The sequence below is a fragment of the Myripristis murdjan genome, chromosome 19 (genome assembly GCF_902150065.1).
Source record: "Myripristis murdjan chromosome 19, fMyrMur1.1, whole genome shotgun sequence".
Taxonomy (NCBI): Eukaryota; Metazoa; Chordata; class Actinopteri; order Holocentriformes; family Holocentridae; genus Myripristis; species Myripristis murdjan.
This window is the reverse complement of record NC_043998.1, coordinates 2645233-2671373: the sequence shown is the minus strand read 5'-3', so window position 1 is coordinate 2671373 and position 26141 is coordinate 2645233. Positions and strand designations below refer to the sequence as shown.

At 42.2% G+C, this 26141-nt stretch overlaps 1 protein-coding gene across 1 annotated transcript; it reads right to left on the bottom strand.

The window, feature by feature from the left end:
• Positions 1 to 1628: 1628 nt before the first annotated feature.
• On the bottom strand, positions 1629 to 25547 carry glud1b (glutamate dehydrogenase 1b). The gene is made up of 13 exons (XM_030077414.1): positions 24914 to 25547; positions 18611 to 18691; positions 17988 to 18043; positions 15792 to 15855; positions 15033 to 15127; positions 13768 to 13947; positions 10403 to 10540; positions 10115 to 10252; positions 9876 to 9956; positions 9274 to 9397; positions 4357 to 4448; positions 3429 to 3491; positions 1629 to 2719 (listed from the first exon to the last, which is right to left on the bottom strand). Exons 1-13 carry the CDS (start codon positions 25308 to 25310, stop codon positions 2600 to 2602), a joined length of 1629 nt encoding a protein of 542 aa, XP_029933274.1. The 5' UTR covers positions 25311 to 25547; the 3' UTR covers positions 1629 to 2599.
• Positions 25548 to 26141: the final 594 nt, after the last annotated feature.

Sequence of the window (26141 nt, the reverse complement as noted above, 5' to 3'; positions counted from 1 at the left end):
GGGGAGGGACTGCTAAAACAAAACTTACATCAAATACCCCAGCCTGAGGAGTATATCTGCGCCTCATGATCCACATTAAGTGTGCTTGATTGATGATTTGCCGGTTTGGTCTTTGCTCAGTTGTTCAGATGTACAACAGGTGCTATGAGCCCAGGAATATAGTGGAGGTTAAACCACCCAACCTAAATTTGCGGCTACAGTTTATCAACCTCTAACATGAATGGTTTATATTTATATTCACATGTTGCCGTCTGATTTAATTGTTCACTCCTGTTTTTATTGTCTACTCTTTATTGGTTTTCAGTGTCTGTATTTGTAGACTATAATATGTATGGCTGTATGTTACATGACAAAAATTGCAAAAACTAATTGTGTGTGTGTGTGTGTGTGTGTGTCTCTGTCTGCTCCCAGGCATTGTGGAAGACTTGGTGGATAAAGCGGGTGATTTCGTGGGTGAAAAAACAGGTAAAGGTGCAGTTAAAAAATATATTTGTTCTCTTAGCATAGATCACAACGAGACCAGATTTTACATGAAAGTAAGTTTTTTTTTTTTTTTTTTTAACAGAAAATTAAAATGTAGCCTGTAGAGCTGAACACCACACAGGACTCTGTTACCATGACTACCAGATTGACCTGAATGCTCTCATTAGACGGTAGCAGGGTCACTCCACACACTGCTATATGAATGGAAAAGATGAAGAAAACATAATTCATCTCATCCATCTCATTGTGGTTTGTTTATGTGTCCTCTTTCAGGATTGGGTGAAGTTGAGGTTGCAGCGGGTAAAGCGCTTGTCAAAAAGCAACTTAAAGGTGCAGTAAGGAAGCAGCACACACTCTCACCTGAATGCCTCGCCCATGCCCCCCTCTCCTGGGAGGCTGGGAGGGGCATGCACTGCCACAAATACTCCCTTTTATATATGTTATTCTTCTTGTCAAGCTGTTCAGAAGTACTGCGTATAGAGCATTCGGTCTGAGTGATTATGTTACGATGTCTTTGTTTCTAAGGTCTCTCAGAGGGAGGAAATGAAGAAAAGGAATCAGGTGATCTATTTGTAGTATTATTTGCTTCTGTTCTGCACAGGACCTGGCATGAGGAGAGACTCCACAGCAGTACTAAATTTCTACTAAAGTCTTGTTTTATATTTGTGTATTATTGGTTTATTAATAAGTTATTTAGCACTACTGTGCACAGAGCAATCTGCCTGAGTGGATGTATAATCATGTCTTTGTTGCTGTGCTGTCACAGGTGGAAAACAGGATCAGGGCAGTGGAGGTGAGCTGTTTGTTACCAAAGTTTTCCACCCATTATATCTGAGCTACGTTTTACTGACCTTTAAAATCAATTAATATATTATGAACAATGGGACTACATGAAAATAAGGCATTTTAAACTCATCATCAGATACCTGCTTTAATTATCCCACCATATTGTTTCTGTGTATGTCCTCTTCTAGGTCTTGGAGATACAGCACAAAAACTTTTCAGCGCATTTAAGTGAAGACCTACAGCACGCAGCTCTGCCTCCGCGCTGAAAACTCTCCTTGACCATTTTATGACCTCTCTGTTATTATCTAATAATAAACGATGATTTTCCAATCGTCATGTTGAATAACCACACTGTGTTGTATCTTTATTGACATTTTATTGTTTTCCAACAACAACTAAAAAGGCAATACAATTCTTCCATCCCAAAGTAATTTCCATGTGAAACTTGGACGGTTAAAAGCAGAAAATTAAACAGGAGATTGGCTGTCACAGTGACCATGTCTCCCCTCTTGGCCAGCGGAGGAGTTGGGGAGCAGCTGCTTTGGAAGAGACTGGGAGGGATAAGCTGGATGGGAAGGGGAGGGGGAGGGCAGGGCGATGGGGGAATGAGGGTATGTGTTCCCACTAAAAACCGCAAAAACCTTGAACCTTGAATCTAAAAACAAACTCAGATAAAAACCTTGTTGGGAATCCTAATCTCTGGCAACTTTAACACTAACCCTAAGCCTCAGCAATGTGATGCCTGGCCTCGGTGTGCGAGATAAACTCAGGAACAATATATTAATATCATTTTCTTTTATTCTCTTGAAGCTAAAACTACATCCCTTTCAATTAAAGTTAACTGAACTGGGCGTCTCCCTTTTAGAGCAGGACTCTCTCTGAATTAAGGCATCTGCAGTGTTGTCGGCTAAAACAATCACAACAGGAGGGTAATAAACACATCCAGGGATCACAGGAGCAGGCTCCCACTATGGCTACCATACACCACGAGCAGGAACGTTTACATGGGTGCAGAAGCAAAGATGGGGTCTCTCTCAGTTTCTCTCAGGATGTAGCTCTCTGTTGGCTTTTTCTCAAGCAAAAACGAGGACGGGCTGATATTCAAACAGCGACTGATACTGTGCAAGCACAAAAATCACAGGACACAGGATCAGGCCAGCCACAGAATGTCTCAGTGTGGGTGTGTCTCACGAGAGAAAGATTGGTGGGATTCTCTAATGTAAACACAGATATGATCTGGAGGCTTGGGAAATGATGATGAGGAAGCAGGAGAAAGAGATCAATAGCAAGCGGGAAGGGGAGAGTGTGTTGGGTGAATGCGATTGGACGTTTATGTGAAGGTGAGCCCCGCTTCATTGTAGACTTTGAAGACCTTCTCGATGGCGTTAACATAGGCAGCCGTCCTCAGGTCCAGGCCCAGGTTGTATTTGCTGGCTGTGCGCATGATTTGCTGCATGGCAGAAGACAACGCAATCAGATAAATGGGAAAAATACACAGATATGTGTTGCTTCATTCAGTAAAACCTATTCTAACCAGGCAAACCAGATTTATATAGTCTTTAACATACAAAGCAAAAGCATAAACTGACTGCACAAACACTATTCTGGTTTCTCTCAGTTTGCAATGTTAGGCATGCAAAAAATCAGTGTGGCTTGAGGCGAGGGTTGGGTTTGATGTTAGTCAGTGTTATTATGAGTCATCTACTCAGTGCAGCAGGTTGGACTGTGTGATGAGCCCTCCCCCTCTGTTACTTTCTGGGTTTTCTTTATTCTCCCTGTGTAGGAGGCCTGCAGTTGGGAGTGGCAGTAGTGGGCCAGGTGGATAAGCCACACCTGGACAGATTTCCACTGATTGCTGCTCACGGCTATAAAAGAGCTGATGACAGCAGTTCTCTCTCTCTCCTCCCTGCCAGGATGGTTTGGTTTGGTGTTGGGTTATTTTCTGTTAGATTTTCTGGAATACTGTACATGTTCACACATGCATCCACCACTTTCACTACTGAAACCACTGATACTCATTCACATTGTATTTTTGTAACTGGTTAACTGTGGTCAATTCAATTTACTTTATTTAAAACCATAGTTATCTGTGTGGTCTCCCCTGTTTATGTCTGGACTCTGAGCCGGTTCATGACAACCGTCTTGTGGAACTCACTCACCCTGGCAGATCTCTCCATGGTGTAGGCCAAGCCAGAGTGGACGATATCTTTCTCAGAGGCACCCTGCATGAAAGGAAGACATATTTTGCAATCTTAGTCATTATCAAAGTAGCCCTTCACTGTTCATAATGGTTTGCTCAATGTGTGTGTAAATCTGTTGGTCAGACCATTTCTGTCAAATATTTCTTTGTGTTCACTGCAAAAACGCAAAATCTTACCAAGATTATTTGTCTTATTTCAAGTCAAAAATGTCTAATTTCTAGTCAAAATATCTCATTACACTTAAAATAAGACATGATCACCTCAGAAGTAAATTGTTTTTAGACAATTTTCACTTGTTTCAAGTGAAAATTCACTTGAAACAAGTGAAAATTTGCTTGTTTCATTGGCAAAATTTGCCAGTGGAAAAAGTGAAAATTCACTTGAAATAAGTGAAAATTAGCTAGAAACAAGAAACAAATTTTGCCAATGAAACAAGCAAATTTTCACTTGTTTCAAGCAAATTTTCACTTGAAACAAGAGACAATTGTCTAAAAACAAGTTACTTCTGAGGTGATCATGTCTTATTTTAAGTGTAATGAGATATTTTGACTAGTAATAAGACATTTTTGACTTGAAATAAGAAATAATCTTGGTAAGATTTTGAGTTTTTGCAGTGTTTGTTTTAACCTGCTTGGAATACCAGATATGTGGGGTTTACTGCATGTTACTGCATGCAGGCTCGGTAAGTGGAGCTGTCAATGACAGAGGGGTAGTCGTTTTCAGTTTATTTTGACTGGCTATTCTTTCTGGAACACCTTCTATAGTGTTTCCATGAGAGATCGTACCCATTTGACACCCATGTAGCTGAAATCGAAACATTACACTATATATGAAAACACCATATGCCCTTCTGTACAATAGGGTTGTGTGTGTGTGTCTCACTCACAGCGACTCTGGCCTGGAAGTCAGCAGTGGGGACAATCGGGATGGGTCCTCCCTGCTTGCCAAACTTCCTTTCCAAACTTTCCTGCACAGACACTGGAAAAGAGAACAGAGGTGGAAAGATCAATTTAAAAATGTAGGAGGAAAATGCTGGTGTATCTTTATAATTATTGTTTACAGTTGTCTCTCGCTATAACGCGGTTCACCTTTCGCGGCCTCGCAGTTTCGCGGATTTTTTTAGTGCAATTTTGCATGTTTTTTTTTTTTTTTTTTTTTTTTTTTAACAGCGCATTGTGTTCTGCGTCCTGATTGGCTAAGGGACTGTAGACCATTGTCAATTAATCTCCTCCGTGCCGTGTCTGCTGTACAGTACAGAATGCGTTCATTCTATAATACTGGACTTGTTTTTCTACGAAGGTTTGAACTTTGAGAGTTTAAACAAGAGAGAAAAGTGAGAAAATGTTAATGCCTGTCTGAGAAAAGTGTATAAAGTGTGTAGTGAGGGGTTTTACAGCCTAAAAACATCTATAATAATTGTAAAAAATAAAGCTGACTACTTCGCCTATTGCGGGTTATTTTTAGAACGTAACCCCCGCGATAAACGAGAGACCACTGTATTGTCAAAAGTGGTCTGTGGGCAGATCAAAATAAACAATTTTTTTCTCCAATTCACATGAAGGCACACTATTTCTATCTAGTGTTGCAAAGGGGTGGAAAGTTTCCGGTAAATTTCCCAGAAAGTTTCCAAAGATTCCCATGGGAATTTTCACTCTAGAATATTGGACATTTTTAGAAGATTTTTGCTATCACTTTTTTTTTCAATTTTACCGGAAATTCCCGGGAAAATTCGGCTCAGGAATTTTGGGAATTTTCGTTTTTCTTGTCATCGATTTGAATGAGGTTTTTAAAAAGTTGCCATGGAAATTTAAGCTTGGGAATTTTGGAAATTTTCGTTTTTGTTTTTGTTAACTTAAGGTGAATGGGGCAAAAATAAACAATAATCAATAAAATGAATGTCAACATCAATATCACCATTTTGGAAATGGAAACCCTAATGTCCTGAACTCAGGACTCACCTCTAACCCAAAGGCCACAATGCCAGCATACCGTAAAATCATCATCCCCATACCCACGTGTGTGAAATAAAACTTAAATATAAACAGTCAACTTTGCATTTTGGTGGAAACAAATATGTTAAATGATTCAATGCAAATTCACCTGTGCACCATGATTCACATATGCAAATAATTTCGAGCACATTTGATCATCATCAGTCAGTAGCCTATACTCCACTAGGCTACAGCACTTCCACTGAGACAGACGATCATCACATCAGCATCATGATTCAATTTCCTGCATTTCTATGCATTTTAATGGGTAGTTTGAACCACTTCATATGCACACCTTAACAATAGTACTGCACACAGTCCTATGCCTGAATTTGACTCAGCTAGGGAAAATTCCTGAAAATTCCCGGGAAATTCATTAAAATGTAACATGTTTGCATGCATATCTGCTTATAACAAACCAAAATGTTTATTATGTATACATGTATATGATCGGGTGAATGCAGTGAATATAAATTCCCGAAAATTCCCACAAAATTCCCATTTATTCCCGTTAATTCCCGTTAATTTCCAAAAATTCCCATGGAAATTTTCCAACACTATTTCTATCATCAAGTTTTAGTCAAGGCACTGAATTCTATTCCATTCCCAAAAGCCGTTCAAAGAAGCCACAGGGCTGTTTGCTTGTTTGAACCAACACATCTCATCATAACAAATGTAGTGGGCATTGTTATCACAGCCTGGCACAAGAAGTTTTGTTTCTGGAGATTAGAAACCATGTAGGCTCAGGAATTTGTACATAAATGGTGAAACAGGATTCTTCCTGACTTTTGATTGGCTAAGTGTTTTTATATAAGGCAAGACAACTGCTTGGGGATTTCAACATCTTCTAGCAGAGAGCTTTCTTCATTCGATGCCCATTCCCTCCAGATCTACAGAGCGACATCACTGGGACTGCCTGATCTACCACAGATTCAGTGAGAATCCTTTTCTCGAATATTTGTCTCAAAGTTTGAATTAACCTACCACTCAGATCTAATTTTATGCTTCTGAAAGCTGAACTGAATAATGCTGAATCCTGCATTTAAAGAATACTTTAGCACAGCAGATGTCTTCTTCACTTGAGGAGACAACTTGTAAATGTTCAGGAGAGCTTGTACTGCTAAGCTAGGTCTGAGAGATGAAGACTCTTCTTAGTTACTCTAGACTTGTAAAGTCACGTTCACTTGGGGGTAAAGGAAACCAATCTCTTTAATCCTATTCTGTCAGCTACTGTATATCAACAGATGTTTAAGTAAGATGGAGGCTACTGTTAACTAGGGATCTCGGATAAAAATGGAATCTGCTCCAGGACCGGGTTTGGGTCGGTCAAATCTTGAAAATGGAGGAACAGAGAGGTTCTCTGAGTGTGCAAAATTTAGATACTCTAAAAAGCAAAAAGCCAGAACCACCAAATCTTCCACAGCATCTGTCACCTATTCTGTCATAAAGTTTCCTTTTCTGCTGCTCTTAACACTCACTTGTCCTTTTTGTCACAGTAATAGAGGTGTTCATTCAGTTCTATGTTTGGCATTGAGCTCATAGTTAGTGCTGCTGTTAGACTGGACTGCATTTTTTTCAAAGCTGATTTAGATTTTAAAGAAGCTGTCCTCTATTTATGAGTAAAAGGAGATCAGGACTACCAGGACTATGGTTGGGCTGTGTCCTTACTGTGTGACTGGCACATATCTTAGCCATAGTGGGGTAGGGATATTATGAAGACAAGACCTATCAGGGAATATAGTGAGAAACAAAGACGAATTCCCATCTCATGCTGATGGGCCAGGGATAAGCCAAATATTACCCAAATTATATGTGGGTGCTGACCTGGGACTTTGTATTTTGGCCCTGCAGGTGACAGCTGTTGGCCCGGCAGCGTGTGCACCTCTAGGCTGATTAAACCACATCACAGTGTCGCAAGGCCAAGACAAAGACAAGGTAAAAATAAAAATCAAAGGGGAAAGAACTGAATGTTTTGCATCATCTAACAATGACATCATTATTTGTTTCCTGTTGTTTTTTTATATATACAGATGACTGCTCGTCCTTTCAACTACCCAGTTTACAGGCCGAAACCGAATAGGACCCCAGAACAGAGAAGAAGAGACGAAAATGCAATGAAAAAAAAATTCAAACAAGAGACACTGACAAACAATAAAGATGAGCTGTATTATGATGTTCAAAGGTCTGGTAGAAGATGTAACCTCATTTTCTTGACTGATAACATACAGGGATGGGTAGAAGCACTAGAAGCTGAATATCCTGGGATTAATCAAGTTTGGCTGGCTGATAAATATGCAACTGATGAATTCACAATATGTGTATATCACACTGGAAAAATTGTGGTGTATGGTTCAGAGGAAAGCCTAGATAATTTTGACAGAGGGTTTTTAAGGCTAAGACAGACAGTCAGACAGAGACAGAGACAGAGACAGAGACAGAGACAGAGACAGGACCAGGACCAGGGACAGGGACAGGGACAGGGACAGGGACAGGGACAGGGACAGGGACAGGGACAGGGACAGGACCAGGGACAGGGACAGGGACAGGGACAGGGACAGGGACAGGACCAGGACCAGGACCAGGGACAGGGACAGGGACAGGGACAGGGACAGGGACAGGGACAGGGACAGGACCAGGACCAGGGACAGGGACAGGACCAGGACCAGGACCAGGACCAGGACCAGGACCAGGACCAGGACCAGGACCAGGACCAGGACCAGGACCAGGTACAGGTACAGGAACAGGAACAGGAACAGGAACAGGAACAGGAACAGGAACAGGTACAGGAACAGGAACAGGAACAGGAACAGGTACAGGAACAGGAACAGGAACAGGAACAGGTACAGGTACAGGTACAGGTACAGGAACAGGAACAGGAAGAGGAACAGGAAGAGGAACAGGTACAGGTACAGGTACAGGAACAGGAACAGGAAGAGGAACAGGAAGAGGTACAGGTACAGGTACAGGAACAGGAACAGGAACAGGAACAGGAACAGGTACAGGTACAGGAACAGGAACAGGAACAGGTACAGGTACAGGAACAGGAACAGGAACAGGAACAGGAACAGGTACAGGTACAGGAACAGGAACAGGTACAGGAACAGGAACAGGAACAGGTACAGGAACAGGAACAGGAACAGGAAGAGGAACAGGAAGCTTTAGCAAAAGAAATGTCACACATGAATATCTCCAAACCTGAAGAATAGGAAGAGAACAAACTTGAAATTGCCTAGAGCACAGAGAAAAGTAGAACAGGTGGTGGAATGGAATGGAGTAGGGAGAAAGTTATACAAATCAAAACTCTAAAAATAATAAAATAAATCACACATTAAGCCATGTTTCAGTCATCTTAAATATATGATAAATCAGTAAAACAGTTAAGTTCAGTCTGTTCACCTTCTCATTTTATCTATAAAGATCTGTAACTATATATATTGTTTTAAAAATATATGACACATTGTAATCACTTTTCCAAAATGTGTGGTTTCCAAGGGATTTCCTGAAGTTTTTTGTCCTTTTTTTTTTTTAAAGGTGGTGGGTGTTTGTAGTTTCTGGTTTGTAATACAATCAATTTTGTCAACTTCTGTGAAATTTTTAACAATTTTGATTTCTATTGTCAAATTAATTTGGGTCCAAAGTGTTATGATGTATGACGCCATTTTAATAAAAATTTCTTTTAATTCAAAACAGTTCATGTGTATTTTCTTATGTGCCTACCACTGGTGAGATTTTAAAGCGAGTGATATGACTATTTTTGAAAACCAAAAACGCAACCAAAACTCCAGATTGTGTCATGTGACTCTGGCACTCACTAAGCAGGTGGTAGTTTGAGTCCCTCTCATATTTGAAGGTCAGTCTTCCGTAGCTGACGTGGTTGAGGTTCTTCAGCCACTCAAAGTAGGACACTGTCACACCGCCGGCGTTCAGGTACATGTCCTGCAGGTCAAAACAACACACACTTAGTTACACTTACTTGTTGTGTGTTCATGTGTCTGTGCCTTTTGTTGCACAGTTTTGTGTGTTCTTATCTGTGTGAGCAGCTGGCCGAAATATTGCACACTTGGAAATCCTTTGTGTGGATTAAAATTATAAATATACACCTCATTAACTTGCACAAAACTGATTAATTCTTCTTATTCTTCCTCTATAAGAATGTTTTCTTTGGATTATGGCACAAGGGACTGTACCATCACAATCTTTCCACTCAGCTTTTTTCTGTACTTTCATGTTCAAGAAGTCAGTTTATTCACTTCATCCCAACTGAATGAAATGCACCTAATTCACTTTTTTGTTGTTGGCAACATCTCAAATGTCTGCTTAAAATCTGCTTTATATCTGCCTGGAAAGGTTTCTGTGTCTGTTATCGTTGGGGTGTGTGTATGTTTGTGTGTATGCTCATTGAGTCTTTGCTTACAGGAATAACCATGACATTGTTGGCCAGGAAGATTTTGTCAGCGTCTGGGGTAGTGGGACCGTTGGCACCTTCGGCAATGATCTGGAACAGACAAACACAAACACGGACTACATTAACAGTGAGAATGCATCAGTGCAGCTCATTTTGAAACAAAGCAGGCGGTACACTACACTAACGATCACATGGATCCAAATGAAGACACAGAGAAAGGCATTGTGGGTGGAATCGCAGGTGCCTACCTTGGCCCTGATCCTGGGAGCATTGTGACGGGTGAGCTGCTTTTCTCCGGCAGCAGGGATCAGGATGTTGCAGTCGGCTTCCAAAATGTTTCCTTCATAAGGCTTGGCCCCTGGGAAGCCAACAATGGTGCCATGTTGCTACATGGGGCAAACACACAGACACACACACACACACACAGAGCACACCAATCAGTAAAGAGACCAGGGGGAGTGTATACTGCAGGTAGAAGAGGAGAGCAAATATAAGAAATGGGAGTGAGAGGAAGAGGAAGAGAACTGTGCTGGTACCAGTTTGTAGTCCTCCAGCTGTTTGGGGTCGATGCCCTCTGGGTTGTAGATGGACCCGTCGATCTCACCAACTCCCACACACTTGGCCCCGAACCTGTGCAGGTACCTCATGGAGTGGAGACCCACATTGCCAAAGCCCTGGAAAATCAAATCAAGAAGATAAATGATGAGCAGATACGGGCATCATAAAAAGAGAAATGTGAGTTTGCGAAATGCCATGACAATCTGCTCAATAGATTTTGACATATTAAATGACACTTGCTTGAAGATAGGAGGGCCTTCGGGTCACCACAACCAAGAGTAATTTATCTTTGGGGAGTATGAATGCACTGACCAAAATCATGGCAATGCACCAATTACAGTTTGTGATATCTTGTGTTCAAATATCTTATGTAAAAAGTCAGGCAGTCCCCAAAATGGATGAGGTTCATTCTCTGGATGGGGCATAAATTTGATCACCGATTTTCATAACAATCTATCCATTAAATTTCAAACACATGGCATTTGAGGAAACAAAACAACCAAAAAAAATCTGTGGTAATCTAAAGTATGTGTGCAGTTTATGAAATGGGCTGAAATATTCAAACGCACTGGTATGGAGCTTGGAAGCATATATATTGTACCTGATAAAGCTGTTTTTGTTTTTTTATTTCAAATGATAAACGATGTAAAACTCACCCTCAATGTGTGAGTGTGAATTCAATGAGACAACATACTCTGGTGCCATCAAGTGGCCACATGAGGTTACTACATGTGCAGCAGAGGAGCCACTGCTGGTTAAACACCATTCTCTCATAAAGTCACCTCCAACCGCTGCCATGTGTTTGATTAAAGACTTATGAGTGAATGTGGGTGAGAAAGAGTGGGACATGAGCACAGATGGGTGGGATGGGAGCTGGCAGGGACACATTCCTCTGCTGCTTGGTTACAATCCAAAGCATGTTACTATTGATGAGTATCACTGCGCTGGCTTGCTGGTTAATTTGGTTGGGACTGAAACAGACGGAAGTGAATAAAATGAGGATAGCAGTGATGAATGTTTTGACAATACCCTTCACTAGTAACAGACCCAGAAGAAATGTGTGTATGCTTGACAGTAGGAGCCTAAACCAAGCCTGTGTTGATCCCCACACCACACTGGAGATCTGCTCACTGCTTGATCTCAATATTCACTTAACCTCGAAGAAAACTTAATCATCCCACAACGTAATCCTCAAAAACTAACCCACACAAACACAGGGATTAGTTCTTTGAAGACCCACGTCATGTTTCAGCTGTTGTCACGCCTGACCATTTCCTTTCGTCATCACTGACCCCTCACCCCAATCCTCCTCTCATCCCCCATCATCCCTCCCATCTACATACATCATCACCATCTCTTACTGTTTCTGTACTGTTTGTAACAGAAGTCACGCAACCTGCAAGAGGATTGTGTCCACACACAGAGGAAACATTGGATGTGGGTGTCATGTGCAACAGCCATCGTGAAAGAAACAATCAAGGCACATTTTCTGCATCTGTATGTATGCTGTAGCGCACTCGTCCCGACAGTGGCGATGGCGATGTTGTTCTTGTTGAACGAGATGCAGATAAACATACAGGCTCACTACACAGTCATACAAAGCTGTCACAAAATAGCAGAACTTATCAAAAGCTTTCCAATACCCCTTTTCCACCAAAGAGGTTCCAGAGCTGGTTCGGAGTCAGTGCCTGACTTAGCACCAGTTCTTTGTTTTTCCACCGCCCAAGCACCGGCCAAACTGGTTCCAAATCGGTTCCAGGCAAGCACCAACTTCGAGCAGGGGCTATACAGGAGCCAGAGAAAGAACCGATGACACGACCCACCACGTCATTGGTGGGCGCGGTTACAGACCCAAACGGGAACAGCGAAAGCTATAAACGTATAGCTTAACATAGTCGTCGTTCGTTCCGACCACAAATACGACAGGTAGCCAACAAGAATTGCATTTTTTGCCTCTGGATCGCAATGTAGGCTTGTAAAGACACAAGCAGTATTTGTATCGCTACGATGGGTCATCCATTATGATTCCGAGCGAGCGTCTCGCACACCCACACCCACGTGATCACATTTTACGCTGACGTCATGACGTGGCTCTGACTTGGCTCTTGGCTGATGGAATAGCAAACCAGTTCTTTGTTGGCACCAGTTAAGCACTGGCTCTAGCACCAGCACCGAACTAGCACCAGGTTCTTTTTGGTGGAAAAGGGGCACAAGAAAGAGGCCAAGTCAAAAATCTGGGGGAAAGTACGTGTGTGTGCGTGTGTGTGTGTGTGTGTGTGTGTGTCCAGGAAACATGAGGCACTCCCATGTTTCAAATAGAACTGAGACAAATAAAAAGAACCGCTCTTTGACCTCTGATCATCCCCACCCCCCTCAAACAGCTAACACACACACATTTGTGTTTCTATCTCTGCAGATTAGGTCTTAAACTGGTAAATGTTATCCTTGACAGTTGACAATTTGTATTAACAAGGTTCATAATAATTCAAATTGATTTTTCACTCTGAGCTAAATGATCTCTGCATTGTATTGTCCCTCATACTGAATTATATGTTGCCTTTTTATAACCTGTTTGTTTGGCATTTTGTCTTTTCTGTCTTGAAAAGTGCTATAAAGTATATATAAGAACATGTTATAAAATTATTTGACAATAAACTCACTCTATCCAGAGTTAACTAGACATAGGTGAACGCCTTATGCCTGTCAAGCGCGTCAGAAAGTGACTTATTCTTATTGTTTGAGTTTGGTAATGCCGTGTATTTATTTAGCTGCATATATGACTAACTTCAGTGTTTAATTGATGTTGTTTCTGTTTAAATGTTCCTCTAATTTTGTTCAGAGCCACTGAGATCTTTTGTTTGTTAATTAAGAATAGTTAAATGAGGAAATGCATGGAACTAATCTCTTTGTTATACATTTTCTCTGTTTGCATAATGAATACAGACCACCACTTGACAATGTTATAAGGGAAGTTCTTCAGGCTCCAGCCCTCACCAATTAAAATATGCCTACACAGAAAACTGGAGGTGATGAGAAGGCCGCTCTCACCTACAAATGGTGTTAATTTGTCCCCCTGTCCAGGGAATGTCTCTTGATTCACTGCTGTCTGTCAGGCAGGAGGAAATCAGGACCAAACTAAAGCAGATGGCATGGCTCTGATTGAGACGCGGCTGTAAAATCCTGTGCAATTTCAAGCCACAACTTAAATCCTGTGTGTGTGTGTGTGTGTGTGTGTGTGTGTGTGTGTGTGTGTGTGTGTGTGTGTGTGTGTGCATTAACACAACATATATACAGTGCATGATCTCACTGAAACAGACATGCTTCTGCCTGTATGTCTGTGTACCTGGACAATGAAGGTTTTGTCCTGGAAGCCGGGGGTCAGGCCCAGCATGCTCATGTAGGAGGCCTCGTGGATGAAGTTCTCGATGCCATGGAAGACTCCACGACCGGTGGCCGAGATACGCCCGTGGATACCGCCTTGGCTGATGGGCTTCCCCGTCACACACGCGTGGGCGTTGATGTCCTGCACACACAGCCAAGATCACACAGATGCAGTCAGAAGAGGTTGTGCAGTGCGGCGGGAAGAGGCAGATTTTTTTCAGCTATTACAGCAGCAAAGAGCCCTGTAGACAACCTGAATGAATTACAGCACTCGCTACCCAGAATGTGCTTCATTCGGGTACCCAGGGCAGGAATGTGTCACCCACTCCAGAGTCCTGCCAAGGGTATCTGGGACAGAGGATGCATGGCAGGATAGAGTGAAAGAGGGTGAGAGAGAAGGTGAAACTGAACTGCACAGAGTGTGAAATGAACATCTAAGTGCCAAATGCCAGAGAAATTGTCTTTGGCAGATACATCAGTAAGAGTAAACAGCCGCATCGGTGGCTAGGTTTTTGAGATGATAGTTTCATCTCAACGGTATTCCTCAGATTTATTGTTTTTAACCTTTGCTTGTTCTCAAACTTGGTCTCTGCTGACCACTGTACTGTTGGGACTATGAGCCAATTAAATCACAGCAAAACAATGACTGTATCAAACAGGCTCCTGATAGGCTGTGTTTTATGTTTGCTCTGCACAAAGCAATAGCATCTGAACTTCTGTTTCTCCACTAACTGGATGGCCTAGCCATAGTTAAAACTTTGTGACAACATAGCAATTTATAAATCAAATAATTGGTAAATTGGACTGCAGAACTAACATGTGGCCCAGTTTCCCATCACCTGACCACAGACAGCAAGAAGTATGATGCCTTTACAACATAGTAAGCTATTCACATACACATGCACGTGCACACAGACATGCATAAGCCAATATGTTTCCAGTTTTGGTTAAATAAGTCCTTTTCGACAGGTTTTGATAGGAGAATGATTAACTGAGAGTGTCCTAACACAAACACACACAGGCTTCAGACCGGATAAATCTGCTCTGATGACTCAGGGAGGAAAAATGCCTCCTCTCTGAGTCATCAGGATCTGGAGGGAAAGGAATACGACTGAGAGCCAGGCAGAGCTGAACATCATCTTTTGTCTCTATGTTGGCTTATTTACATGTACAGTTAAAAAAATATTCCACATCAGACAGGATGGGTGTGTGCGTCTGAGGACTCACAGTGTGTGCAATGGTGTTGGCGTATGTGTCGGCAATCCAGGACATTTCCCTCTCTCCTGTGCTCATGTCTGGGGCTGGGACATCGATGCCAGGCCCTGGTAACAGAAAAAGAGAGCAGACAAGACAGAGGAATTATTAGGCTACAAGCCACAGCGCAGCACAGCAAGTGTGCATGCATACTTTACATTGCAGACAAAATCATGCAAATTAACACTCTGTAATTTCTTTAATAAATTATTGCAGACAGGCTGGAGTCCAGAAAGGGGGGTCTGGGTGAATGTTAGCAGAACTGACTTTGATGACTGACTTTGGTGTCCTTGGGTCATAAATACATGTGCCTTGCATGACCCCGTGTCTTGGGACAGAGCCCAAAAACAGAAGCAAACAGGGAGAGGGCTGGGGGATGGGAGGACTGAGACAGACAGAAGGGAGGAGAGGGGGAAATGGATGACTGAATTTTTGAACAGAGGCTGTCTGACCATATTAATGTTCGACAGCAAAACACACACACGCAGAGCAGGGCAGTGAAGTGTGCAAGAGGCTGCTGCTGTGCCTGCAGGTATACAAAAGTCTCATGTCTTTCCCTCTTGTGTTTGAATTGAACAAATTAAAGGCTGCAATGACCTATTTGGGGGTTGTAATGGAGAAGTAACATAAAAGGCCGTGTAACAATTTACTGCTCCCTGCACATAATAACATTACCTCTGAAACTGATGAGTAAATATATTATCTTTTCAAACACCTTTACATCAAACTCACCGATGAAGCCCTTCTTGGCCAGCTCGATTGTGAATCTCCTGGTGATCTTCTCCAGCTCATTATCCTAGCAGATAGAGAAAGCAGAGATTTAAAAATAATAATAATAATAATTATCGATACTGTCACCGTGGTAATACTCCAGGCATGATAGATGAAAGGCATGACATGTGGGAAAGAAGAGGCTGGATGAAAGAGAGGTACATCACCACAAAGTCACCACCAAAGCTAAGAGTTTCTACCTCATATACAGCGACACATGCCTTTAATTGTTCAGAAAATATGACTGAATTTAGTTTTTTAATAAATCTTAGGCTACATTATTCAAGGATGTTGGCAAAACTGCAAGGTTTATGATAGATACTGTTTTCTTGCCAGACATCTCTGGGAACAGAGGCAATGACCATCAACTCACTGTCATCTATTAGTAGAAAAATCAGTCAAATGAAACTAAAACTCCCATTTTGTGAGCCCATAAAGGCTGGTCACTGTTTGTCACTGATGCCTGAGGGGAATACTGCTTGCTGGCACCTACACAGCAATAAACCAACACACAACCTGCAATAGCCCAAGGACGGGTACTAGCTAAACCATATTATAGTCATGGTATACGGTCACTGCACACAAGCAAGGTCACACACCAAACAATAAAAGCTAAAAAATAAAAAGGCCATAGCTTACCTCTTGTCTTTCCAATTGGCTAGCTACAGCCAAGAGCACAACTCAGACTTATGTAATAAATATTTCTTGGGATTCACACATATGTGCATTTCAACAATGGGGAGGGGGCGGTCAAGCCAAGGAACATTTAGTATTCCTGGCCGTCCAGCAATAAATGGCCCTTCAAAAACATCTAAAATGCTCACTCAGTCCATTAAATCAAGTGCAGCTGTCATCTATGGGCACAGTAATTCCTCTTTCTCTGAAATAAAGTCATTCTAGAGAAATAAAGGTGTAATTATCTGCTTCAACTGCCAAATACAAAGAGGCCTCTCTCCCTCCATCTCCCTCCTTCCTGATCTCTATCTCTCTCTTTTATTACTCTCTCTTCCTCCTCTTACTCTGGCTCTCCCTTTGAAAACCTACCAAGGAGGGGAAAAAAGAGGATAAAATAAAAGGAATTAGATTCTGCAGCCTTGTTCTTCACCTTCAAGCAAGATGGATGTCAACTATTGTGAGTATGCGAGTGTGTGAGAAAGAAAGTGATCCTTCATATGATGTTGAGCAAGAATGTAGAGTACAGCATCCTGTGAACGAGGGTAGTATTTTCTCCCATGATTCCTCATAGGGGTGGGACTTGTACACATGTAAACGTGTACACGGTTAGCCAATCATAAACGTTGTGAAAAAAACACTAACCGTGTACACGTTTTTTTTTTTTCATTACATGACTTTAAGTTCACTCACGAGCACGATAGCATCCACCGAAAATAGAAGCACTGTTTGGCAGCTGTTTCAAAGAAACGTAAGCGGAAACACTGTCAAGTGTACACTGTGTCACGCTGAATTAAGCGGCTTTCACATAGCACATGCACGGCACAGACCTCGGCCGGCACAGCCATTCTTTGTGTATGTGATCGCGGGGCGCGAAGGCGCACTGGTCTGTGCCGAGCTAACTTAAATAACCCTAACCCTGCGCAGAGCACGGCCCAAACCGTGTACTATGTGAAAGTCGCTTTAGTTTTTAAGGGTAGCAGCACAGGCTCAGTGGTAAACCACCTGCAGTGGAAACACCCGAATAGCCTGGGGACAGAGACTGGCGTCAGTGCAGGTGCGAGTGGAGGACGACAACAGCAAGCTAGCATGAAGGATTTCATATCCAGAAAATGTGACAAGCCACGAAGCGAAGCAATTAAGAACTTAATTGCGGTTGCGACTGTGTTATTTGAATGGTGACAGCGCCCCCTAACGGTTGTATAGCGGTCAAAATCCACCAACTCTGAAGACACGTGTACACGCAATTATACGGCGCGTGTATACGTTTCGAATTTTTTGTACGCATTCCCACCCCTAATTCCTAGCACAAGCTATATTATGAGTTCATCTTAAACCCAGGCCTTGCTGCTTTTCAATCATGTCCAATCCAGGGAAGCAGCAGCATGCACACACAGTATTACTGCACACAGTTAGGCATCTGTGTGTATCTAAGCATGTTCCTACGTGTTGGTGGGGGAAGAGGGTTGACATTTTAAGACTTACAGAGTAATTCCTGGGGTTGATCTTGACTCCAGCTTTGGCACCCCCAAATGGCACATCTGGAGAGGAAGAATACATCTTAAAAACCATGGGATTAGGATTACACACTAAGAGATGCATGCTTTAAACACATACAATATCGACAAACAGATGCAGATTCACCAGTGGCTGTAATCAGGGGTGTGGCCAGGAATACCAGGCTGGATAAGAGTATTCTCTTTCATAAAGTGGACAAAAATGAATTAAAAAAATATTTGAAAAATGTGTGTGCGCTGTGACTGCTTTATAAGTGCAAATATTTGTAGAGCACAATGATGAAATTACTGTTTTTAGAATTTACGTATACAAAGATATTATCAAAAACATTTGAGAACACACTAAAAGAACAGATGGTAAGCAGCAGATTTATACAATTTTTTTTAACTTAATCAACCTGTTTAAATGTTAAAATCAAACAAAGCACAATTGTCTAAGCACCAGTACATGGCCAGCATAAAAAGAAAGGAACAAAGAGCTACAGCACAGGAACCGGACAGAATGGGTGGACATGTGACAGGAAAATGGTTGGAGAGGTGATTATATAAGTGGAGGAAAGGAGATAACATACAAGCGATCCTGATACCTACCGACCACGGCACACTTGTAGGTCATCAGAGAGGCCAGGGCTTTCACCTCATCCACAGACACATCTGTGCTGTAACGGATACCTGAGGGAAACAGACACAGGTCAGTTAACAATCAGGCTAGTGCACAAAGAACATCTGAATGAGCATTTATAAACATTCATGAACTGTTGTTATACACATATGTTGCAAAACAGAATTCAACCTTGTGATAAAAGAAGGGAAAAACACATGTATTAACAAATGTGGGTATAAGCCCATTATTAATTGGCTGAAGTATCTATTTTGAGCAGTGGGTTGCAATTGGTGATCCATTTTTGGCCCGCATCTTGGTTCTTAGTGGACCACAGGTGCGTGGCTCCACTTTGTCCAAAAATATATACATATATAAAAATTAATGTCTCCTTTATTGTCCTGTGATTCCATCTCTAGCTGCTGTTGCAATAGTTTTTTTTATTATTATTTTATTTTATTGGGTTTTAACGCTTTGTTGCACTTTCTTGTTTATTTTATTTTGACACTAGGATTGAATGATATGGACAAAATTAAACATTTCAATATTTTGAGTGAATACCTCAATATCATTATTGTGATTATATTGTAAGGACGACTTTGCTTTCCTATCATATTTTCCCAGAGATATTTAATTTGAAAAATCATTATTAATGTGGATATGATGACTAAGCGGGTAGACACAATAGCTAGAACAGCCTGATATGTTCAGAAAACTGCGTCCCTTTACTGGTACACAGCCGTTAAAACCAGTAAAAAGACAACACTTAGCCAATATCATGATATGATATCCAAAATTACAGATGATATCTAGTCTTACATCATGATATTGATAGAATATTGATATATTGCCCAGCCCTAGTTGAAACAGTGGATGAAAGCATTTAGGATAACTGCACTTTCTATTTTGCAAAATAAAATTAAATGGCTCTCGGGCCTATGTTGAGGACTGTGTCATCATGACTAAGAACAAATGTTGACCCTGAAACAGATGAGACAAACTGATTTAGAGCCTGCTGAGTGGCTAGACTGCAACTATTACAAGACTATTAGGCTACATAAAAAACTGTTCTTCCAACAAGTACAGCTCAACAAAAAAAAAAAAAAAAAAAACAGTTAAGTTCGGTCTAACAGTGCAAACAGTGCACAAAGACTTGGTTGGACAGTCAGTCAGAGGGTGTGTGTGTGTGTGTGTGTGTGTGTGTGTGTCCACAGCCACAGGTCAGAGATCACTGATTGGTTCTGGCAGTCACGGCCACAGTGACGGGCGGGTGGAGATGACCGAGCCAATCCCAGCCACCCAATCTGACCCCAGCCTCTGAGCTACAGTAATTCTTTCCTGTGTTCTGGGGTGTACTGCCGTCACCATGGCAACATGTGTGGGCCATCCTGTCTCCAACACTAACTGTATTCACACAGCAGCAGTCTGCCTGTCCAGCCAGTTTGCCCGAGTCACTCTACTCTATCCTACCGCCACAATGTGTGTATCTGCATGTGTGTGTGCATGTGCTACTACCAAATATAGCTCATCTAGAGTTAGCTTACACAGAGAAATCCAAGGGCACGCAGCACAAAGAGGAGACTGCAGCTTGATTTAGGGGGCAAAAGCACTGTGTGTATATGTGTGTTTGATCACAATGATTACAGTTCCTTAGGTCAAGGCCAAAAACACAGGAAGCAGAAGCTCAATAGGGGTGGGAAAAAAATCAGTTCACATGATTCTTTGTAGCAATACAATTCAGAGACCAAAAAAATCACAATAAATTGTGATATCGAATCCCAATGCTTGTAGAATCTCAGTAGTTAGGTGCTTAAATGCTTAAATACTTGAATACTTGATGATTCAAGTTTTCCCATGGCCTGGGGTTAAACAGGCAAACACAAATTGCAATAAATTGTGGGGCGCCCCGGTGGCTCACCGGTTAAGAGTGTGCACCATGTACCAGGGCTTAGTCCCAATTGCAGCGACTGGGGTTTGAATCTGACCTCAGGTCCTATGCTTGCATGTCATCCCCTCTCTCTCCCCTGCCTTTCCTGTCTATCTCCACTGTGACTGTCGAATAAAGGAGAAAATGCCAAAAAAAAAAATAATAATAATAAAAAATTGCAATAAATTGTAATACTGGATCACAATACAGATCAAAATCACAATACATATGGAATCGGCACGCAATTATTGTGATAATATTGAATCAGGTGATATGCATCCCAGCTCCAAAACTCAAGCCCACCCTCTTGACAAGTCTGAGGTATGATGTCATCTCTAAGCACCACCCAGTGAGTCAGTGGCCACCCACTCTTGTTTACAATATTTCAGTCAGTGCCCTCAATTCTTAGTCTGTAATTACTGCCATATTGAATGTCATCATAGAAGTGAGCTGGATGAAGACCAAACCTCTCCATACAAAGCTCCATCTCTCAGTGTGCAGCTGAGATTCTCCCTGTCTCTCTCTCTCTCTCTCTCTCTCTTCATTCATCCCAGGCTCAGCTAATTCATTTAACTCAGAGCTACATGGGAGAGCAGCGATCTCACTGAACAAAAACTAGCCTATCTGGTTCATTAAATACCTCCCGCCTCCCATCCCCCCTCCATCCATCCAATCACTGGTCCAGCCCACAGCCCACTGCAGCACAAGCAGCAAAACATATCTGTAAATACTTCTCTCCTTGGAGGAAATAAACAGAGCTCACATGGAAACTCACGAGTTGCTGCAGTTTTCTGCTACAAGGCCTCTGGACTTCGGAATGCCTTTTTTAAAAATGTACTTTTGCAGGTTTTTATGTGTAAAATGGTATGTCTATTGATTTTAACTCTCATTTAAATTCTTCAGTAAATCTGCCCTTTAGTAATTTTTTTTTTCTTCTATATTCATTCCATTGTCTAGGTTTTCACTAATGCTGTTACTACTTTTTTGCAGATGTGAAAAAAAGATGTTGGAAACAAAAGGGAGGAAACAGGCTGCACACATCAGTGTTCATTGTTTTTTCTTCTAGGGGTGGTAAGGCCTCTCATGCAGCAATAAGGTCACATGACACTGAAAGTCTGCATTAAAACCAATGTAAAAAAAAAAAAGAAATAGCTATACGCAGGGAGTTGTTTTCCTAGGCGATGCAGTTTATTCATCTTGCTGAGTGGCAAAAGAAGCTGTTCAGAAATTGTTTCTGATGGGGTGAAAAGTGCAACACAACAGCATTTCGCCACGTGACACTAAAGCTCCACTGACATCAACAGTACTGAAATGCTTTCAGCCAGCTGGCAGCTTTTAAGTGGGGTGACTCTTTATGCCTATGCAATGGTATTTGACACACTGTAACACATGTGATGTGCAAACTCACAGCCTAAATAAAGCAGACACAAAAGTCATACAATCAGTGGACAGAGAATGAAACAAAGACGAGTTCCTATCCTATCACTACAGGAGATAAAACACACCTACACTGTCTCTGTCAAGTAAAAACCTCATAACCACTGAAAGACTGCACGGCTCTCTGGGAGGTGAAAAAATACTGTAAACTCTGGTCTTATGAAACCCTTGAAGCAAATTGAATAAACTGAAAGTCAAGCAAAAAATAAGGCCATTTGAAGAAGGTTTTCACTCAACAGCAATAAGCAACATCCCCCGTGACTCATGCCTGTAACGCGGATTTAATCCCACTTCTGCATGAAAGAAGAAGGATGTTGATGATTTGGCAGACTAAACAGAACTTGAGGAGTCTGCACTATTTAACAGTGGTCCAACCTTTGCCACATTCTCAGGTTGTGAGCACACAAATTTGCACGTGTATGCACACACACACACGCATGCACACACATACATACAATCCTATGTTAAGAAACTCTCTACAAAGCACTGTAGGTCAGCCCCGCAGCTGTTGCTCCGTGCGGTTCTAAAAAGGGGTGTAAAGTATCACCGGCACACACAAAAACAGCCTTTGCACTTTGTAATTTACTGTGATCTGAGCATGGCCAAGGGTCTGTGCACTGTATCAATGATTAAACTGGAAAATAACAGCTCCTTACCCCTATGCAACCCTGTTATCCAGGAATCTGCAATGAGGGGCAGACTTCCTTGTAGACAGCTGGTTGGTACATCCTGACTTGATTAAGCAACAGACTGTGTCAATTCAATCAACATTATGCATCCTGTATATTCTTTGTAGATGTGAGATGTGTGTAGAGCTCATTTTGGTACTTAAGCCCAGGGTCAATCCTGGGTCCACTGCAGGATCAGTTCCAGTAAGTGTTATAGTTTAAAAATGTTTCTTATTTGGTATTTGTATGATACGTTGACATTTTTTCCACTGTAAATGCAATTCTGCTTACAATTACATGAGGCATGATAAAAACTTATGATGTATTTTCATTCATTTTACAGTTTAATGCAGGTGTAGGTGTCCTACTATGGTGTGCCACTACATCTAAATGAATGAAAAGGTAACAATCTCTGTACTTTGAGTACAATATTTTTTTAAGCATCAGTCTCATCTTATGTCTGGATCAGACAGCATGTGAGAGGGCAGGGCACTAACCAGTAGGCTATATTAGCATATCAAAGGACTTATATTGGCTTTCTGGGCTGGGATTTAGCTACAAATGGAGGTGGGGCAGGGCTCTCCCCAGGCCTTGATGGCAGCGATAGTGGCACAGAGATTCTATTATTAATGTTACTGATATTACCAATATGCCTATATACCAATATGCCCACTGAGGATGGACTGGACATTTCAAATGGTGGCGCTGTTAATCTACCTTGTCATACAGAAAGAGAAATCACCCAGCCTGTTCTTTTTCCAACTCATGTGTATACTGCATAGCGCACAAATACCATGTAGAAAGCAAGAGCAGAATAATGCCTCCCCAGAGTAGGTTTACGTTAGCTTCACCAAGCAGGTGCAACGGAAAGGTTTCACAGTACTATCACTTGGCCAATGTCCGCTTCACACCGTTCAAATATGCCCTTTGACTGAGTGACTGACTGAATAGCATGTCTCTTTCTACTGAGAATACCTTCTGCACCCTCCCCCGCTGCCTAACTGCTGACAAATAGGAGCGCCTGGATACACAACCACCCCCTCCCCTACTCTCCCTACCACTATATATCATATCCTACTCACAAATTACCCAGAATGCAATGCTGCACTAGCCCATAATGCCCCTGCTTCGCACCTTGAACCTTGAACCAAAGAGCAAAAGTCAGTCTGTCATACCCTGACCGAGGCTGACATCAGCTAAGACAAATTAAAAGCAGCTATTTAAACCACACAAGTATTTCTTTTAAGTGAGAAAAGTGTGTTTGACCTGATTTTGTCCTCGCCTGCTTGTATGCATGAATCATCTGACAGAGCAGTGCATCAGCAGTAAGCCTACAAGGGGTCCACATGTGTTTTGGGTAGCATATGCAGTGATACTGGGGCATGGAGAATTTCAATTTTTATTTCTGTATTTATTGTTGTAATATTCTGCAGTATTAATGAACATACTTGGACATAATGCACACAGTTTTTTTAAAGCTAGGATTGATGCACAAGTAGGATTAATGTGCATATGCGTCCATAATGCACACACTTTTTAGGTATTTATTTAGATGCACATTTTTATATTTCTTATTTCTTTTTTCTATTCTTTTCCTGAGAATCTGAGCAACTACAATTCAACCAATTTCCCCTCGGGAATCAATAAAGTAGTTCTGATTCAGATTCAGACTTTGACAACCTATTGAAGAAACACCTGATGCCTCTATGTGTGTTTTATCCATGGCACATATCTGACATCTGAAAGATAAGTGGAGCAGCTCTGGCCTGTTATAAACGAGGCATAAACTGAATATTTACTTTTTGACCAAGGTAAAATTCCTCATTTCAGTAGATTATCAAAAACAAAATGAGGGTTTGCTGGCTGTAGCCTACTCAGCTAACCAACATCCCTACTATGGCAGGGGGGGCTCCAATCTTTGACAGCTAGTTGCTGCTAGCTTGCAAGCTAACGCACTGCTGTAACGTTGCAGCCACAAGTGTGCAGGAAGGTCACTGAAGCCTGCACCTCAGGGTCTCATATGACCAGGACAGCCTTTGAAATCACAGGAGGCGACATGAACAAATGACAACAGCGAGAGTGGCAGCACACCTCCAACTTACACGATAAAAAAAAAAAAAAAAAAAACAGTGAAGCTATGGGCGGCAGCTGTTGGCAGCCTGCCTTGTGTACAGTGTTTGAAGCTGCTGCTAAGTTATGCTAAGTAAGGTAGCTGGCTAATGTGCTAGCTGTCAAATTGGTGTGGTCGGGCTCTTCCTTACCCCCTTTGCAGGGCGTCCTGTGCTGGCTGTGCTGGGCGCGGTATCCCTCCACCACCTCCCATTCTCCGTTATCCCTCTTGATGGGGAAAGAGACGCTCAGGACGTGGTTGCAGGGCTTGATGATGCGGAGGATGCCCCGCACACGGTTCCTCTTCTGCTCGGGACTCTCCCTGGTCCTCAGGTCCTCCACCAGCTTGTCCTCCACGATGGCGGCTCCTCGGTCGAAGAATCCCTCCACCATCTTGAAGAAGTTGGGGTCGTCGGGCCGGTCCGCCGCGTCGGCATAGTGACGGACCCGCATCAGAGACGAGGACACCGGGAGAGCGGAGTCGACGCAGCCCGAGGCCAGTGCGCTACCCGCGGAGCGAGTAAGCAGCTCCCCGAAATACCTGTACATGACGGAAGGGGCTAACTAGCTAACCGTGTAAACAAATTTTAAAAAAAGGCAACTAAATAACAAAGACAATGGGGTGACAACAGGAGAGGGGGGGTTAAAAATGAGCGACACAGGAGCTCCTCACTGCGTCCCGTCCTCTGGCCGAGTAGAGAATGGCATGCTGCGTCCGTTTGCTTAAAAAGGCAGCACGAGCCAAAGCACTGGAGGGATCCTCGGGATGCACGCGGAGGAGGAGGAGGAAGATGAGGGGGTGGCGCGCGCCTGCTGGAGCTGGTTGACAGCGCGCGCTCCCGAGTTTGCACCAGTTTTTAAAGTAGTTCCGGTTAATTCATAAAGCTTACAGCAAATAACTCATCAATGACCATGAAAAGTATAGTGTAATAGTAAATAAATAAATAAATAAATAGAATAATTATTTTTCTCCATAATTTTCTGAGACAAAGTTTTTGGTTGTGAACTCAGACTTTTGGACAGTAAGGTGCTCTGAGATTAAATGAACTCAAGTGAAACAGGTCGAACTTAATCACATTCAGGCCGGAATGTGTGGGGTTTTATTTGCGTTATAAAGGATAATTACAGATATTTTCATCTGGTGTTCAGATGAGTCTGGAGTCACTGTAGGGCCCAAGTGAAGTTGGAATGAATGGCCCAAAAACTGGAAAAAAAATACACAATGCTGGTGTAACAGAGCATAGAACATTTGCAGCATCTTCCAAATTTTGGTAAAAGTCATTATCCCTTAACATTAAAGAGTAGGTTGGGGTGATTTAAGTAATAAATGCCATACAAGGAGTACAGGTTACAAGTGTAGGTCACCTCCTTTGAAGAGGC

Excerpts from the sequence above, each read along its gene's own strand:
- glud1b (XM_030077414.1), bottom strand. The coding sequence starts at position 25,310 with ATGTACAGGTATTTCGGGGAGCTGCTTACTCGCTCCGCGGGTAGCGCA. Across the intron at positions 13,948-15,032 it reads CCAACACCATTGCACACACT|GACATCAACGCCCACGCGTG; the intron begins GTGAGTCCTCAG and ends CTGTGTGTGCAG. Across the intron at positions 4,449-9,273 it reads CTCAAACTACCACCTGCTTA|TGTCTGTGCAGGAAAGTTTG; the intron begins GTGAGTGCCAGA and ends TCTCTTTTCCAG.